Source organism: Phoca vitulina, unplaced genomic scaffold (genome assembly GCF_004348235.1).
Source record: "Phoca vitulina isolate PV1807 unplaced genomic scaffold, GSC_HSeal_1.0 scaffold1, whole genome shotgun sequence".
In the NCBI taxonomy this organism is placed as follows: domain Eukaryota; kingdom Metazoa; phylum Chordata; class Mammalia; order Carnivora; family Phocidae; genus Phoca; species Phoca vitulina.
In genome coordinates, this window is record NW_022589704.1 from 13998412 (window position 1) to 14015156 (window position 16745).

The window sequence follows — 16745 nt, forward strand, 5'->3', positions numbered from 1 at the left end:
TGTGTGTTTGCAGTGATGATGTAGCAGTCCGTGAGGTTGACTTTAGGGAGGCAAGTATTTATTCAGCATGAAATAGGCCCTGTGGTGTAGTCAGAAATAGAGCACATATTTCTTGAGGTAATAAAGGAAATGAAACTTTTGTTCATAAAGGGGACTGTCCCATATTGTATGTATGTGTACAAATTTCTTATGTGTACAGATTTCCTGTGTGTGTGTGTGTGTTTCCTATAGGAAATTGGGAGTAGTGGAGAAAAAATATTTAATGATGAATTGAGAGACACTTGGCTTTAGTTCCTACGTTGTCATTAATTTGCTTAAGTTACTTCTCTAGGTAAAACTCTTGTTTCCTTATTTATAAGGAAAATAGATTTATTGGATAAGAGTTCTGGTTTTTATCTTTTTGGGGTTTTAGACCCTTGGAAGAATGGTCAAAATTCATGGATCCTCTACTAAAAGTAGACATCTATGCATCTACATACCACATCGTATACTCTTATATGCAATTTCAAGTGGTTTATGGGTTCCCTGAGGCCTGTCTATGGGATCTGGTTGAGGATGTGTTGGTTAGATCATTTTAAATTTTCAAGATCTTTCAACTCTGAAGTTTCACACCATTTTAAAACTTAAAGTGAACAGTTACTTGTGTTGTTTGTAATGAAGGAAAAAACAAGAAGTGAGGGTAGATTAGTATTAAGTTGATGACAGTTTCTTTAAGAACTCTAAAGTGGGTTGAAAGAGCCTCAGTTGTCTAGGAGTCTACCCAATACTATTCCTTGTAATAGCACAAAATACTTTCAAAGCCCTTAGTGCGTGGTGGCACTGTTTTAAGCATTTTTAAGTATATTTCATTTAATCCTTAAAATACCTTTTTATTGTTGTTATTTTTAAGCAGTAGTTTGGGAAAGCAATAATTTTTATTTTTTTATTACTAGAATTTGTATACTTAAATTTCTTTAAAAAAGTAAAAATACTTTTCTGAATGCATAACAGATACTGTTTATTACATGGCTATGTATCTGTGCTAAATGTTTTAAATACCTTACCTTTCAGGTGAGTATTGTACTCTCCATTTCACAAATGGATAAATCGAGGTTAGAGAGATTAGCTAACGTGCCAAGATCACACAGTTACTGTATTACTGGAATAGTGAATCCAAATCTTTTTTGAATTCAAAGCCCATGGTCTTCACCACTTAGCCTGTACTACCTCAGTGCGGAAGAATTATGTGTATTGACTCTGCTTAACAATTTATGATAACTTTTTTAAAGATTTTATTTATTTATTTTAGAGAGAGAGCATGCATGCGCACGCAGGGGGAGGAGCAGAGGGAGAGGGAGATAATCTCTAGCAGACTCTGCACTTAGTGCAGAGCCCGAGGCGGGGCTCGATCCCACAACTGTGAGATCATGACCTGAGCCAGAACCAAGAGTCGGACGCTTAATCGACTGAGCCACCCAGGCGCCCCCAGAATTTATGGTAATTTACGGTAATTTACCCAGAGTTGAGCTAACATTCATTCACCTTTGTGCTTATGAGGATAAAATCATTCATTCAGCAAGTATACAATGAGTGTATTATGTATCAAGCATTGCTCTGAACAACTGTGATTTCTTTTTAGAAGTTCTGTCATTGGGCAGTTTTATGATGTAGACATCTGTTTGGGCAGATAATCTTGGTTCCCCAAGCGGAATTGAAGAATTGACTTTTTCCATGGTCCAAGTGTAAGCTATTGAAGCATGTTAGAATAGTATTCTGGTTTCTTTTCTTATTTTGTTTGAATCTGATATTAAAATTCTCCTTGAAGAGTGACTTGGTAAGACTTTAGTTTCCTAATTGTCGTCAGCAGTTACTTAACACCATCATTACTGGAATATTCAGAAAATCACCAAAAATATTACATGCCTTAGTGTTTACTCTATCCAGTTGATAGTAGTCTAGCCCTACGGTAATTTGAAAGTCCTCTTCTAATTTTTTTTGAGATTTTTGTTGATATGTAACGTAAATAAAAGTGGAAAAGTCTTTTTTGTACATTTTTTAAAATGTGGGTTTTATAGGATTTTTGTTTGTTTTTTAGTGATTTGTGGGAGATTTTTATATATCCTGGGTAAAAGTTCTTTGTAGATAAATGTTTTTATTGTTTGTCTGTTTTTTTAAGTAGGCTCCACGCCCAGCGTGGAGCCCAGTGTGGGGCTTAAACTCGCAACCCAAGATCAAGACCTGAGCTGAGATCAAGAGTCGGATGCTTAACCGACTGAGCCACCCAGGTGCCCCTGTAGATGTATTTTATATAGTTTAAGAGATACTGTCTTCCATTCTGGGCTTGCCTTTTCTCTTTCTTTTAATGGTGTCTCTGAAGAGAAGCTTTAAATTTCAGTTAATTACAGTTTTTCAATCTGCAGTTGTTGAATAAAGTGTTGTATACATATCTGTTTGGTCAGATTTGTTAACCATATTCAAATTCTCCACGTCTTTACTAAGTATTTTTGTTTGCTTGTCCTGTCAGCTCCCGAGAAATGTTAAAATCTTTAGAATTGATTGTGGATTTGTCTTTTTCCCCTTTTAGTTAATATATTTTGAGGTTTTTGTTATAAAATGAATATAAATTTAGGGCTATTTGATTTTCCTATTGAATTGACTCTTATTTTTATGAAATATCCTTCTTTATTTCCTATACTTCTTGCCTTAAAGTCTGCTTTGTGTAGTATTACTATATGAGTTTTCTTTTGGTTAGTGTTTGTATGGCAGATTTCTCCCCATCCTTTCCTTCCCACCTTTTTGTGTCCTTATCATTTGTAAGCACCATACAGTAATAGGCTTTTTAACCCCATCTGATAATCTTTGTTTTAAGTTGAAGCATATGGCTTATTTATGTTTAATATAATTATTAATACACTTGGGTTTAAGTTTGCCATCATACTGGATTTTTTTTTTCTGTTTGTCTCACCTGTTCTTTATTGATTTTTCCCAGCTTCCTTGCCTTTTTTTTAGGTGAATGGAGTATGTTTTATTATCCATTTCTCCTTCCCTGTTAGCTGTTACTTATATTTATATATTCTTTTATTATTATTTTAGTGGTTACCTTAGAGATTACAACACAGATCCTTGACTTACAGTTTACCTTATCTGTGTGTATATTTTAAACCACTTCCTGGGTCGGAGTCTTAGAATACTTTGACTTCCTGGAGTTTTTTCCCCCTTGGCTTTTAGGTATTTGGTCCTGGGTGTCTGTTTTGGTGTGGGGGACAAACCTGCAAATTTTGTCAACATTGCATATGAAAAATTGGGGAGACCCTGGACGGTATCTTCCTTCAAAGGAAATGTAATTTTCTTCTGGCAGGCAGGCACTATATGGGCAAATCATCGTGATCTAGTTGAAGCTGGCTTTTAGATTCTGTTAAGGTTGGTCTGTTTTGAGTTTGCCTTTATTTCTGGGGCATATTTTTACTCGTCTGGGGTCTAGAAGCCTGAGGTGTTTACCAGTTTGCTTTCCATGTTACTGTGCCTTGAATTCCATCTCTTGTCTCTTCACCACTCTAAGTCTACCAGCGGTCTCTGTTCAGCTCTTTAGCCTCCCAGTGCTGCTTTGTCTTTGGTGTTTGGTGTCTTGTCCATGCTTAGGTGGTGTGTCAATTTCATCTTGATGAAAATTGCTTGCAGAAGTCCTGGTTCTTCTTTGCATTGCTTTCTTTTCAGACTTCGGCTTCGTAAGTCCTAGCTGCTTGATAGCCAGCCTGCCTGTGACTTTCTGTTTAGCCTCTCATTTCCAGTCCTCCAAATAAAACAAATGACCCAAGGGAACGAGTGAGGTTGAATGTTGGTCTCTTTTCGTGTACTTCCTTGCCTTTTCTCCAGAATCTTGGCCCCACAAGGCCAGGTTGCCTTTGTTGCTCTTTGATGCTTTTAAAAACAGTTGGTGTTTGTTTGCTTAAATTGTTGTAAAATGCACTTAACATACAATTTATTATCTTAACCAATTTTAAGTGTACAGTTCAGTGAGAAGTAATTCATACTATTGTGCAACCATCACCTCCATCCACCTCCAGAACTTTTCATCTTGTAAAACTCAAACTTTGTACCCATTAAACAGTCACTTCCCATTCCACTCTCCCTTGAGCCCGTGGTCACCATCATTGTATTTTCTATTTATATGAACTTGGCTATTCCAGATACCTCATATAAATGGAATCACAGAGTATTTGTCCTTCTGTGACTCAGGGTTCATCCATGTTGTAGCATGTGTCAGAATTCCCTTCCTTTTTAAGGCCGAATAATAATTCTGTTGTATGTGTGTACCTCATTTTGCTTATCCATTCATCTGTTAGTGAACACCTGGGTTGTTTCCACCTTTTGGCTATTTTGAATAATGCTGCTGTGAACATGGGTATACAAATGTTTCATTAAGACCCTGTTTTCAGTTATTTTGAATATATACCCGGATGGTGGAATTGCTAGATCATATGGCAGTTCCATTCTTAATTTTTGAGTAACCACCATGCTGTTTTCCGTAGCAACGACACCATTTTGCATTTCCACCAGCAGTGCTCAAGAGTTCCAATTTCTTTATACCCTTGCCAGCACTTGTTATTTTCTGTTCTTGTTTTGTTTTCTGATAGTAGCTATTTTGATGGGTGTGAGGAGGTGTAGCTTTTTATTTTCATCCAGCTTTTATAGTTGTTCTTGCCAGAGGAGTTGGTCTTGTAAAAGCTATTCTTTCAGTATTTGAAGTGGAAGTAAGTGGAATAGCATTTTAAGGTAGGTGTTACTATGAAGATGAGGAAACAGACACAGATGTTAAAGGCACACCTAGGAAATGGCAGAGATAGGATTGAAATAACCTATCTGGCTCTTAAATCTGAGCTCTTCATCACTGAATTCTATTGCTTCTTTAATATAGGTCTTCGTTTCTAAAGTCTAATAATCTCATTGTTCCAAGATGTTGATTTCTTTTTTTTTCTTAAGATTTTATTTATTTCAGAGAGAGAGATAACAAGAGAGAGCAAGAGCGATGGAAGGGGGAGCAGGAGAGGGAGAAGCAGACTCCCCGCTGAGCAGGGAGCCCATCATGTGGCTCAATCCCAGGAACCCTGGGATCATGACCTGAGCCAAAGGCAGATGCTTAACTGACTGAGCCACCCAGGCGCCCCCAAGATCCTGATTTCTGTTACTTGATTATTCTTATGGTTATAATAGGGACTGTTTTCTAGTGTTGATGGGTTTTTTTCCCCTACCGTTAGATTCTTGAATTTCAGAATAGGGAACAGTGCTTTTATTTTAGAATTTGGTGCAATTTACACAGCTTTGGAGAAACACGACCAGGGTTTTGATTTGTCAGATATCATAGGATACAATTCTTAAAATAAGTGAAAGTTATTTTTAAGTAGTATTTCTTACAACTACATCGTTTTAAAAACTTTGACAGCCCTGAGAGATTTTGGACCCATTTTACAGTGGTGGAAACTATGACTTTGAGCTTTAGTCATAGATCTAAGTTTTCAAGTCATCTGTATTCTGTGCTTTTCCATGTACTTTACGCAGTAACATTGTTAAATCCAGAAATGTTAATCTGAGCAGTTTACTATTTCATCTCTTACTGGTGCCCTTTCCACAGTGTTGTCAGGCACTAAGTGCATTCTGGAAAATACTGGGACAGTTCTTTAAATTTTACTCTAATTAGATTTTTATTTATTTATTTTTTTACTATACAGTAGAAACTTTTTGTTACTTTTCCCAAGTGTTGGGTTTTTAAATTTTTCTATAGAATCTTCATAGTGTTAAGCCTTCTTAACTTGTATTTATTTCATGGCTTGAAAGTGAACCTGTTTGAAAACACTTAACAGTTATTACTTGCTGACAGAAGACTGCCTAGTGATTAAGCTTGGGAAAGCAGGTTCAAACATGTTCTAACAGACAGTAGCTATTTGTTACAGGGTTATTTGGTTAGTGTTTTGTTTGTTTTTTAAATGAGCTAAACTTTTCAGGGTTTATCTCTGGTTTATGAGCAGGACAAATATTTACTATTTGTAAAGATTTTTACCCCTGTTTACATTCTTCATCTCCTCCTATCCTCTTTTTTAAAGAAAAACAAAAAACAAAAAAACCTGTTGGTTAAAAAATTTTCTGAACTATTTCTTGCAAGTAAATTAAGTAGTGAGAGTTAATGTTATTTTTTGAACTTCATGATCATGTTTTTGTTTTATTTTGATTGTTTTATTCCATTTCTGAGTAATGATCTTTCACTCACAAAGTCACTCCTTGACTTTGCACAGGTTTAGCTTTCGTAAGCTCTGTATGTCCACATAGCATGTCTTGATACTTCTAAGAATACTCTTGCATGCAGAGTTTGATCTCATAGTTAAAATGTTTAGCATCTTGGTAAAGAAAGCCATCAGTGAAGGGGGGAAAGGCAGATATTTCCCAAGATGGTGGGAGTAGTAATATCTGTGGCCTTGTACGGCCAAGCACCTCGTAGACAGATGTCTTCTTGTCTACTGGTAATGTGAAGAGCCCTAGGTCACAAGTAGGCATTTGCTGAAGGAGATTTATCTGGAGATCTGTTGATTGGGGTCTCCTTTTTTTTGTGGCAGAGGAAGAAAGACCCCAGTCTCTCTCTACCTCAATTCCTAGAGGCCTGCCTGCCCTAGGTGATGCTTTTAAACAGGTGATACTTTATAATTTCTTATCTAGCTTTTATAGTTGTTCTTGGCAGGGAAGCTAGCCTTACAAAAGTATTCTTTCAAGACTAGAGGTGGAAATAAGTGGGATAGCATTGTGAGGTAGGGTGTTGGGTTGCAGTTGAAGTCAGATGCAAAAGCAGTCCGGTTTTTCCCCAGGTTTGTGAGAACAGGGCCAACGAGATGGTCCCATCATTAGTTACTCCTCCTCACCCCTGGGTTCATCTAGCTTTTGAAGAGCTTGGCTTGCTTGTTGTAGGTTTGCTTGGCCTAGGAATTCAGCAACCCCTGAGAAAGAACCATAAATAGCAGTTGAAAATATAGTTTATCTCTGTAGCGATGAAACTCCTATCCCTTTAGTAAATCTAATGTTTGACTCAGACATTAAGCCTTCAAACATGTTTTTTAGAACGTTTTATATTTAAAATGCTGTATTTTGTCTTAAAAAGGCGAATAGAAGCAGACACCAACTTTTTGTCTGTGCTTTAGCTTTCTTCGGTAGATAAATGACTAATGTTGGATTCATACACACTATATTTTGGTCAAAAAGCCTGAGATTAAAATACTGCTTTTTGGTTATTCTTTAATATTTTTTCTCTCTTTTGGGATGAGTTCATCTTGTCCTTACTTTGAGGTTGTATTCTTTAGCTAGCTAGAGGTTAACTAGAGGTGGGATTTTAGATCTTTTTAAATTAAATATTCACATAGAAACATAAATAAAAGTCGTACAGTAATTCAGATAATTAGAACTACGTTAATATTATATTACATAAATTCAGCCACTTATTTTTTTTAAGATTTTATTATTTTTTAAGTAATCTGTATACCCAATGTGGGGCTCAAACCTATAACCCCAAGATCAGGGGTTCACCAACTGAGCCAGCCAGGCGCCCCCAGCCACTTATTTTTTAACAAAGAGATTCCTGTTGGAATCTATTAGGAAAATGCTCAGGCTGAATTCCTTCTGATAGTGCCAGTAGGCAGGAAACAGAAGATTCAGCATGTTTATTTAGCAAATATTTTAATATATATCATGTGCAGATTACAAGTTTATTGTGAATGTGTTCGTGCATTTCTGTTTAACATGTGTACATACAAACACTTGAGTATATGCACGTATATCTCTTATTTTGCTTGATGGTAGTAAATCATACATATCTAACATTTAATATAAATAACTAGTATTACTAGTTTAAATAGCCACACTCAAATTTTGTCGGTTTTCTCTTGTCCATTTATTAGCGCTCTCTTACCTGTAATCAAATTTGAGGGATAACAGGTTTTCTTAATATTGTATGTCATTTAATTGCATTCATTATACACACCTTGCAAGTCTCACATTAAAAGACAAAGGTTTAGGTCTTACACTACAACATCTGTATGTAGTTCTTTTGTCTCCAGTAATCTTCCACGGACGTGAATGTTCTGTGCCCTACTCAAAGACACTAACCACGTGTTTCCATCCTACCTGGCTTCCTTTACTAAAGCATTGTTTCTCCCCATACACAGTGTACCTGAACAATTCATCAGTTGCAACTGACCCTTTTTCTGCCTTTTTGCCAGAAGACTTGAGCTGGACAGCATTATCAGCCCAAGGGTTATAGATTCACCCACATTTCTGTGCTTAGGATTGGGAAGAGGGAACCCCAGGCCAGGGAGACTGGTCACAAATAGAAAGGGAAGAAGTGATAGTAAAGTATATCTTGGTTCTTCATATATGTTAATGTTTGATCAGAGAGTTAAGCTTCATAGGAAATCACTTACTAGAGTTTTAGAGATTATCTTTACCATCCCTTTGGGTTGCCCAGGACCAGAGAGGATAAATGACTTACTCAAAGTCACACAGCCAAATTAATGGTACAGCCAGAGCTCATTGGAAGAATTCCTAACTCCGCATCTGGTATTTTTGCATTCAAAAATCTGCTGTAACTGATACGTCCATTTTAGAAAATAGTTTAGCAATTTCCATATGATCCAATATCCACTTCTAGAAATCTGTCCCAAGAAAAATGAAAGCATATATCCACCAAAGGATTATACCCAAACGTTCATAGCAACATTGCTCATAGCGGATAAAAACTGGACACAGCCGCAAATATCCCATCAGCTGATGAACTAAATGTGGCATATCCATACAATGGAGTATTATTTGGCACTACAAAGGAATGAAACACTGATAAATGTTAACACCATTAATGAACCTCAGCAACTTTATGCTTGGTGAAAAATCAGACACGAAAGATTAGATAGGATTCAATTATATTAAATGACCAGAAAAGGAAATTTGTAGAAAGAGAAAGCAGGGGTGCTGGAAGTGGGATTGACTATAAATGGGCTCAAGGGATTTTTGGGGGTGATGGAAATAGTTCTAGAACTGAATTGTGGTCATGGTTAGACAACTGTAGAAATGTACTCTAAATTACTGAACTGTACTCTTAAAATGAGTGAATTTTATGGCATATAAATTATACTGCAGTAAAGCCAAAAAAGGGGGAACGTTAAAAAAATTTCACTCTAAAAAAAAAAAAATTTCACTCTAAAATTCATAATGTGCTCTGAAGATTACATTTTATGTGCCTTTGTTCTGTAATTCTTATAGGTAGTGCCCTTTTGCCAAAAACAATAAAATCTGACCTAATTCTTTTGACATCTTTCTTAATTAAGAACATTTGGTTTCTTAAGAAAGAGGTTAAACTAGCTAATGTCATATATACGTCATATATGATAGGTATCTGACCCCACACACCCTACAAGTCCCATAGGCATGTAGTAGAGTTGGAACTTGCAGTGCTTGCCAGAATTACCAATATTTTCTATGCTGTGAAACAGCCTGATGCAGAATTCTCTCAGTGCTGTTTCACTACTTTCAGTATCTCTTCTGTATTTTGCTCTTACCAGTTGCGCTTTGTGTTTACTGAGTCACTTGTATTTATTTTCAAGCGTGTTTATGCCAGTTGTACTTGTTACTAATACATAATTTAATATCCTGTAAATCAATAAAATGGTGTTAAAAACGATAGAATTTGTTCTTTGGTAAACAAGATTGAATGTTTTAGAAAGACTTGACAGAGGCAACTCACTAAATATTGGTTCAAATTAGGTGTAGGTAATTTAAAAGAATGGAGCAGGGATTGTAAAAATCTAGAAGGACTTTTTTACATTCAGATTGCTTCACAAATGTCTCTAGTTTTCATGCTCCATCTTAATGAAACAAAGTAGAAAAGTTACTTTATTAGGTGGGAGTGTATGTAAGAAAGAAAACACTGAACTCCCGTCACAGGATTCATGTTCAAAGATAAAAGTCTTGATATCTCAATGAACATATATTAATGTTCTAAATTAAAATTTTTAAGATGCAAATATGTGTGTGTGTACATTTGTTTCTCTCTTTTACCACCTATGTTCAATTAAGCAGCCAGTTACTGGTTTGATCACTTAGGGAGAGAGTGATACTGTATATGGTACTATTCAAAACTGTAAACATCAAATTTATGAATAATTTATGCAACACAGTATTTTTATAATAAAAAAGATTATTGGTGCTTTTTAAATTTTTAGATTTATGTCAGCTTTTATTGAATGCATCTTGTTTCATGCTGAAAAGTAAGGCAGAGGCTCCTCAGTTGGTTGAGCATCTACCTTGGTTTCGGCTCAGGTAGTGATCTCAGGGTCATGAGATCAAGCTCTATTGGGCCCCACGCTCAGCGGGGAGTCTGCTTAAGATTCTCTCTCTCTCCTCTGCATCTTCTGTCTGTCGTGTCCCCGCCCCCGGTCAGGGGAGACACAGAATTTATATCTTGGGGTGGACGTGTGAAGCTTAAGAATTTACTGGAGAGAGAAAACACCAAATGGGGGATGACCCCAGTGCTGCTGGAGGGGCCAGGGGTGGGTCCTGGAATGGGAGGCCGCAACAGCTTCCTCACCGGCTTTGGCAGCCTGTGCTCGGGCCTGGGGCTGAGTCCAAGGCCGTGGAGCTTTCAGAGGCAAGGCCCAGACAAGGAGTGGATCCCCATCACCAAGCTGGGCTGCCGAATCAATGCCATGGAGATCAAGTCCCTAGACAAAATCTGTCTTCTCCCTGCCCATCACGGAATATGAGATTATTGACTTTTTTCCTGGGGGCATCCCTCAGGGATGAGGTTTTGAAGGTCATGCCTGTGCAAAAGCAGACCTGTGCTGGCCAGTGGACCAGGTTCAAGGCATTTGCTGCCATCGGACATTACAGTGGATACGTTGGTCTGGGTATTAAGTGCTACAGGAAGATAGCCACTGCTCTCCAGGGTCCATCACCCTGGCCCAAGCTTTCCAGTGTCCCCATGTGGCAAGGCTGCTGGCGGAACAAGATCGACAAGCCCCACGCTGTCCCATGCAAGGTGACCAGCCGCTGGGGCTCTGTGCTGGGGCGCCTCATCCCTGCCCCCGGAGGCACTGGCATTGTCTCAGCCCCTGTGCTCAAGAAGCTACTAATGGTGGCCGGTATTGCCAACTGCTCCCCCTCAGCCAGGGGCCGCGCTGCCACCCTGGGCAGCTTCGCTTAGGCCACTTTTGATGCCATTTCCAAGACCTACAGCTGTCTCACCGCTGACCTCTGGAAAGACTGTGTTCACCAAGTCTCCCTATCAGGAACTCACCGATAATCTTGTAAAGACCCACACCAGAGTCTCACACGAGTCTCCGTGCGGAGGACCCAGGCTCCAGATGTGGCCACCACATAGTTTTATACAAAGGAAGAAAAGTGAAAGCCTATTTAAAAAAAAAAAAAAAAAAAAAGTACCAGAGAGTGATCTGTGAAAATTTTGAACCTGCTGAAGTTGATGCACAATTTTAAAAATACGAGCTTTTGCCAAGATGATACAGAATGTAGAAATGTGAGCAGCGAAGATACTAATCAAAGAGCGGCTTTCCTTATAGCTATCAGGAGTGTGCCCTGGAGGAGCTGAATGGAGGAAGGTTGCAGGAGTGACGTCACATGAAGAGAATGCTACTCGTTGAGAATTTGGTCAGCAGTTTTTGGTCGGTGCCATTTCAGTTGCATCACTGATATGGTTGAGCTTCTGTTTATGTTCACCTGGTGGCTTTGCTTGGTGTTCCTTGTAATGACAGTGTTCCTTATGAAAGTTCCAGGATCACAGTGTGCAGTGGTTCTTAACTGGTTTGGGATCATAAATGCCTTTAAGAATCTAGTGAAAGCTGTGGGCTCTGTTTCCATAGTACTTATGTACCAGCAAACACACAATAATTTTATAATTTTTGGAAGTTCAGAGACCCATCGAGGCCCAGAGAGATCCTGGTTAAGAACAGAAAGGAATTCTGTTGCTAATCCTTTTGTGAATTAAAAACTTAGTAGTTTTATTCCGGTGTATTTTGGTATAAATGTGGATTTTCAAATGCACAAAATAGGACTTGTATAGCCAATAATTCTGGAGTTTATGTGTTCTATAAAGTGAGACACACCTGTAATCAAGTTGGCAAGAACTTGAAAATAAGATGACTACAAGTAGTCTGTTTGAAATGACGGTAACTAGAGGTATTTTAATTATGTAATACTTAATGCTGCTGTATTATAGGCATTAGAGCCTTCTAGTATTTACCAGTAAGCAATCAGCTTAAGTTACATGGATCTGTATTTCATTTGGCTCTTAATTTTACTTCAAAGAATATGATCTTTAAGTACAGTATTTAAGAAAGTAAGAATCATGTTCAGGTATGGTATGGCTCTGGAAAGAAAGAAAGATGTGTCTACCTTGCTCTCTACCTTTCTCCTCTGCTTTCTGCTCACCTGCTTTTCCCTGGGCATGATGCTTGCTTCCCTTCCCCCCCCCCCTTTTTTTTTCTTCAGGTTAAATGGGTGACCACCTATAGGCAATTGTTTGTAAATTGTACAGTTGTAAACTGTAAAGACTAACTTTTATATAATTTGGGAGGTGCTAGAAAATTCCATGGTGCTTAAAATAGTTCGAAGTGTTTTCTCACCTGAAAAATTAGCTGCTTCTAGAATTTTATTTCCTGTATTATTATAGCTCAAAATGATTATTTTTATGTTTGCAGGAGTTGTGCTCATGTTCCTATGATTTTGTTTTCATTGCAGGACCGTGTATATGTACAACAAAATAATGTGGAGAATGTCTACAATTTGGGATTAATTATTTTTCGAGATCAGGTTGTACGTTATGGGTGTATTAGGGATCATCTACGACAAACGCTATTGGACATGATTGCGAGAGAGCGGAAAGGAGAAGTTGTAGATCGGTATAATCATCTTTTTATATTTCAGTGGTTAATATCTTGAGAACCGATTTACTGTCCTAAATCTTATTACAATAAATAAAAGTTTTATTGTCCAGGACATTATGAAAATCATCAAAAACCTTTTCACAATTAACAAGTTACCTAGATTCTAACTTAAAAGCACACATCTCTTGTTAGAAGAGACCCTCCTGAGCTTTTATTTAATATGCTTTTAAAAAATAAATCAGCCATTAGTCTTCCCTTGGTTTTTCATGTATTTTTTATGCTGGCATTTTGTTCCTTTTTGGCTGTGTGATAACATTTTTTGTTCTCTTTGTCTTTTTCTTTAAAAAGCTCTGGGCAAGCCTTCATTCTTAACACATTTGAAGAAAAGTGTTAAGCATAATGTACGATGACTAAGAACTCCTGTGCCCCTTCTGTTAGGTCACGTTGCCTCCCCTCCTTACGTGGCTGCAGTACCGTTTTTGTGACACTGCAGTTAGAGCGGCTTGAAGCGTGGAAGACCGCTTTCTCTCTGTGTTTGTACTCAGAGCAGCTATTAGAGGAAGACTTGTAAAGTTCTTTTTATTTCAGCTTTGGTGCTTGGGCAGGGTTGCCCCAAAGTGATTGGATAAAAAAAAAAAAGAAAAATTACAATGCCTCAGAGTAGCTGTGTGTTGTACCCATGTCAAGCAGCATAGCCTCCCTCTCTCCTTACTGCTTTCTGATAAATCGTCTTTTTATAGTCTGAGTGTCTAACTACACAGAAATATTTAGACATTTTAAGTGTATTTTCTTTCAAATTTTAAAGCTCAAACAGTCTGAAAACTTGAGATAAATAGGTGTATTATAGTCAAGATATACTTTCCGATTAAAATTACTCTAAATCCTTATGTTATAAATGAGTTGCTTATGGAAGCTGGGTCACTTTGATTTAAAAAAAAAGTTCTTAAAGCTGCTTCTATTGCACTTTTTTTTACATGAATCTTTAATATAACATGCTCATCAAGTGGTTTAACTTCTTTTGACAGAGGCGCAATAAGAAATGCTTGCCAGATGTTAATGATTTTAGGTCTCGAAGGACGATCCGTCTATGAAGAAGATTTTGAGGCTCCTTTTTTGGAAATGTCTGCAGAATTTTTTCAGGTAATCAGTGAAGATAAAAATAAATGCTCTTTTAAGATATTATCAAAGTTTGATTTGAACATTTGGCCTTTTTCTACTGAGGCCCTTTGGGAAGGAGAGGACAAAAATACCCTTCAGACACCTACTCCCCATGCTCACATTCCAGGGAAGGAACCCATTGAAAAAAATTGAGTTTGGACTTACACACATGATTTTTTAAATTATATGTTATAAAACATACAAACTTAGAAATAACCTTAATGTTTTATTATATTTACATGTTACAGATTATTTACCATAAATTCACAGGCAGTGCATCACTAATAAAGTCTCACTATTCAGGCTTTTGGTAAATACTAAGTTACTAGTGAAATAAGTATAGAAATATGCATGATCTCATGGTACATATATATATATATATACACACACATACATACATATATATATATATTTTAAAGACTATTGATGAGGAAGTTAGAGATCAATAAGTATAACTGATACAATTTTGCAGCAGTATAACAACCCAGAACCAACTAAATTGCTGAAAGTGAAGTTAAACTAGTACTAATTTGTAATGGAATTACAAAATGTAAGACAGTTTAATAAGATCATAATAACCAGGCATCCTCCTGAAGACCTCAAATTGTAGTAGGAGCTTTGTAGTGTTAAAACAGACTTAGCTGAGTACTAAAAGTTTTTACTCCAATAATAAGCTTTTAAAAAAATGAATACAAAGTTATAATAATTCTTAGTAGTTCAGTAGGTCATTCATAAGAGCCACTGGATGTATATAAAGATGGAACTCGGGTTTTGGTGTCATTTACACATTAAGAAACAAAGAATGGACTTGCTGCCCCCCCCCCCTTTTTTAATTAGTTTGTAGCCCATCAGGAAGACCTCTGTGGCCTGCACTGGTGAGCCTGGACCATGCTTTATGAACTATTAATTTTATAATGTAGGAGGCAGGCTGTATTTTCCAATAATGCAGCAACTAATGCTAGATATATTTGACAATATTTTTGACCTTTACATTTGTTTTAATTTCCTTCATTACATTGTAGACATACCAATAGAAGATTAATTGTCAAGATTCCAAAATGTGCTGCAGTGATACGTGTATGCATGTGCATATATACATAATACATACTGTTTTTAACAGTGAGTGGAGACATGGTCTCACGAAGAGTTTTGTTTGGTGTGTTAATGTCTGTTCTTAGAAACTTTATTATTTTCAAGGATTAAAAGTACTTTTTGTTAAGAAAGTGGGAAGTGTTATTAAATTTTATACATAGTTTGTATCAACATGTTTTGTAAATCTTTTATGTATTGTAAATCTTTTTGTAAATCTTTTATGTATTCGTTAATCCTGCTATCAAATAGGTTAAAATCATTTGGATTAACATTTATAATTTAGTGGAACTTCTGTAAAGCTAGTGATAGCAGACAAGATTAAGAGTTATTTAAAACTCTGTTTCTCAAACTTCAGTGTGTGTACACACACATACTCCTTTGAGATTGGGAGTGGGGTGGCAGTTGAACTTTAGTAACTAGCAGTATGTCAGCAAAACTATGATAAACATGTTGAACCTTTCTAGGCATAATTATACATTAAAACAAATCAAAAAAGAATTTTCTACTCTGACTTGGGGTCAGATACTTCATTCTATACTTTTGACCTTTACAGGCATGTGCTTGCTTTTTCTGCTATTTGAAGTACATTGTCAAAGTTTGAAAAACACTGCTTAAGGATAATGTATTGATTTCTCTTATGTGATCAGTGCTTTAAAGGATATAATTCAGACTATGTAGGTCTGTATGATAAGAAGCTAAAAATGTTAGTAGTGCTTATGATAATTTAGTTTGGCTTATGATAAACGTTACAGAAACAAAGTTAAAAGGAGAAACATATTTTCCTTCTATGTTTAAAAAAAAAAAAATCATGTTTTTTATTTGCAGATGGAAAGCCAGAAATTTTTAGCCGAAAACAGTGCTTCAGTATATATAAAGAAAGTAGAAGCTAGAATTAATGAAGAAATAGAACGGGTGATGCACTGCCTTGACAAATCAACTGAAGAGCCAATAGTGAAGGTGGTCGAGAGGGAGCTCATTTCCAAACACATGAAAACCATAGTAGAAATGGAAAATTCTGGGCTAGTACATATGTTGAAAAATGGAAAGACAGAAGGTAAGTGTCAGCAATTGAAATATAATTAAATCTTTATAATTCGGCCAGGTTCTTAGTAATTTTTTTTATTTTCTTATACTTAAAATAGATTATGAATATCAGTCTTAAAGTTGTGTATGTCATTAATTTATTAACTTATTACTTTGATAGGATTTAAGAGTAAAGCTTTACACTTTATTAATAAGGATTTTTGGTGGTGTTTCTTGTTAATTGAATGGCTCTTTTTTCCTGTCTTTCATCTTAGTCTCCTCACTTTTTATGTTTTTCTTAGCTCAGAAGTCCTAATATTGCTGTCCTTTTTGTAGACAAGAGAGTTGGACTCTCCATTGCCACATACCCTCTATGTGATTTTTTTGTGGTTCTTCTAAAATGTTACATTCCAATCATAAAATTTCTGTAGGCTTTCCTTTGGGAGTTAGTTGTGATAAGGGGGCTGAAAATGCAAAAATAGTGTCTTCCATGTGACATTTCAGATAAATTAAGTAGATTGGTTTTGGGAACTCTGAAGTTAACAGACTTCAGAGAAAGGAGAATTG

The 16745-nt window shown here is 36.6% G+C and overlaps 1 protein-coding gene and 1 pseudogene across 3 annotated transcripts in view; both read left to right on the plus strand.

Moving 5' to 3' along the window:
- Positions 1-16745, plus strand: part of CUL3 (cullin 3) — a 94114-nt gene that overhangs the window by 47888 nt on the left and 29481 nt on the right. For both annotated transcript variants that reach the window (XM_032401149.1, XM_032401156.1), the window contains exons 4-6: positions 12760-12920; positions 13931-14045; positions 15981-16209. In XM_032401149.1, coding sequence (XP_032257040.1) covers positions 12760-12920; positions 13931-14045; positions 15981-16209 — 505 coding nt within the window. The remainder of the gene's footprint in view (positions 1-12759; positions 12921-13930; positions 14046-15980; positions 16210-16745) is intronic.
- LOC116630429 lies at positions 5089-12753 on the plus strand (annotated as a pseudogene). The gene has a single exon (XR_004298973.1). The product of XR_004298973.1 is annotated as a 40S ribosomal protein S2-like (transcript).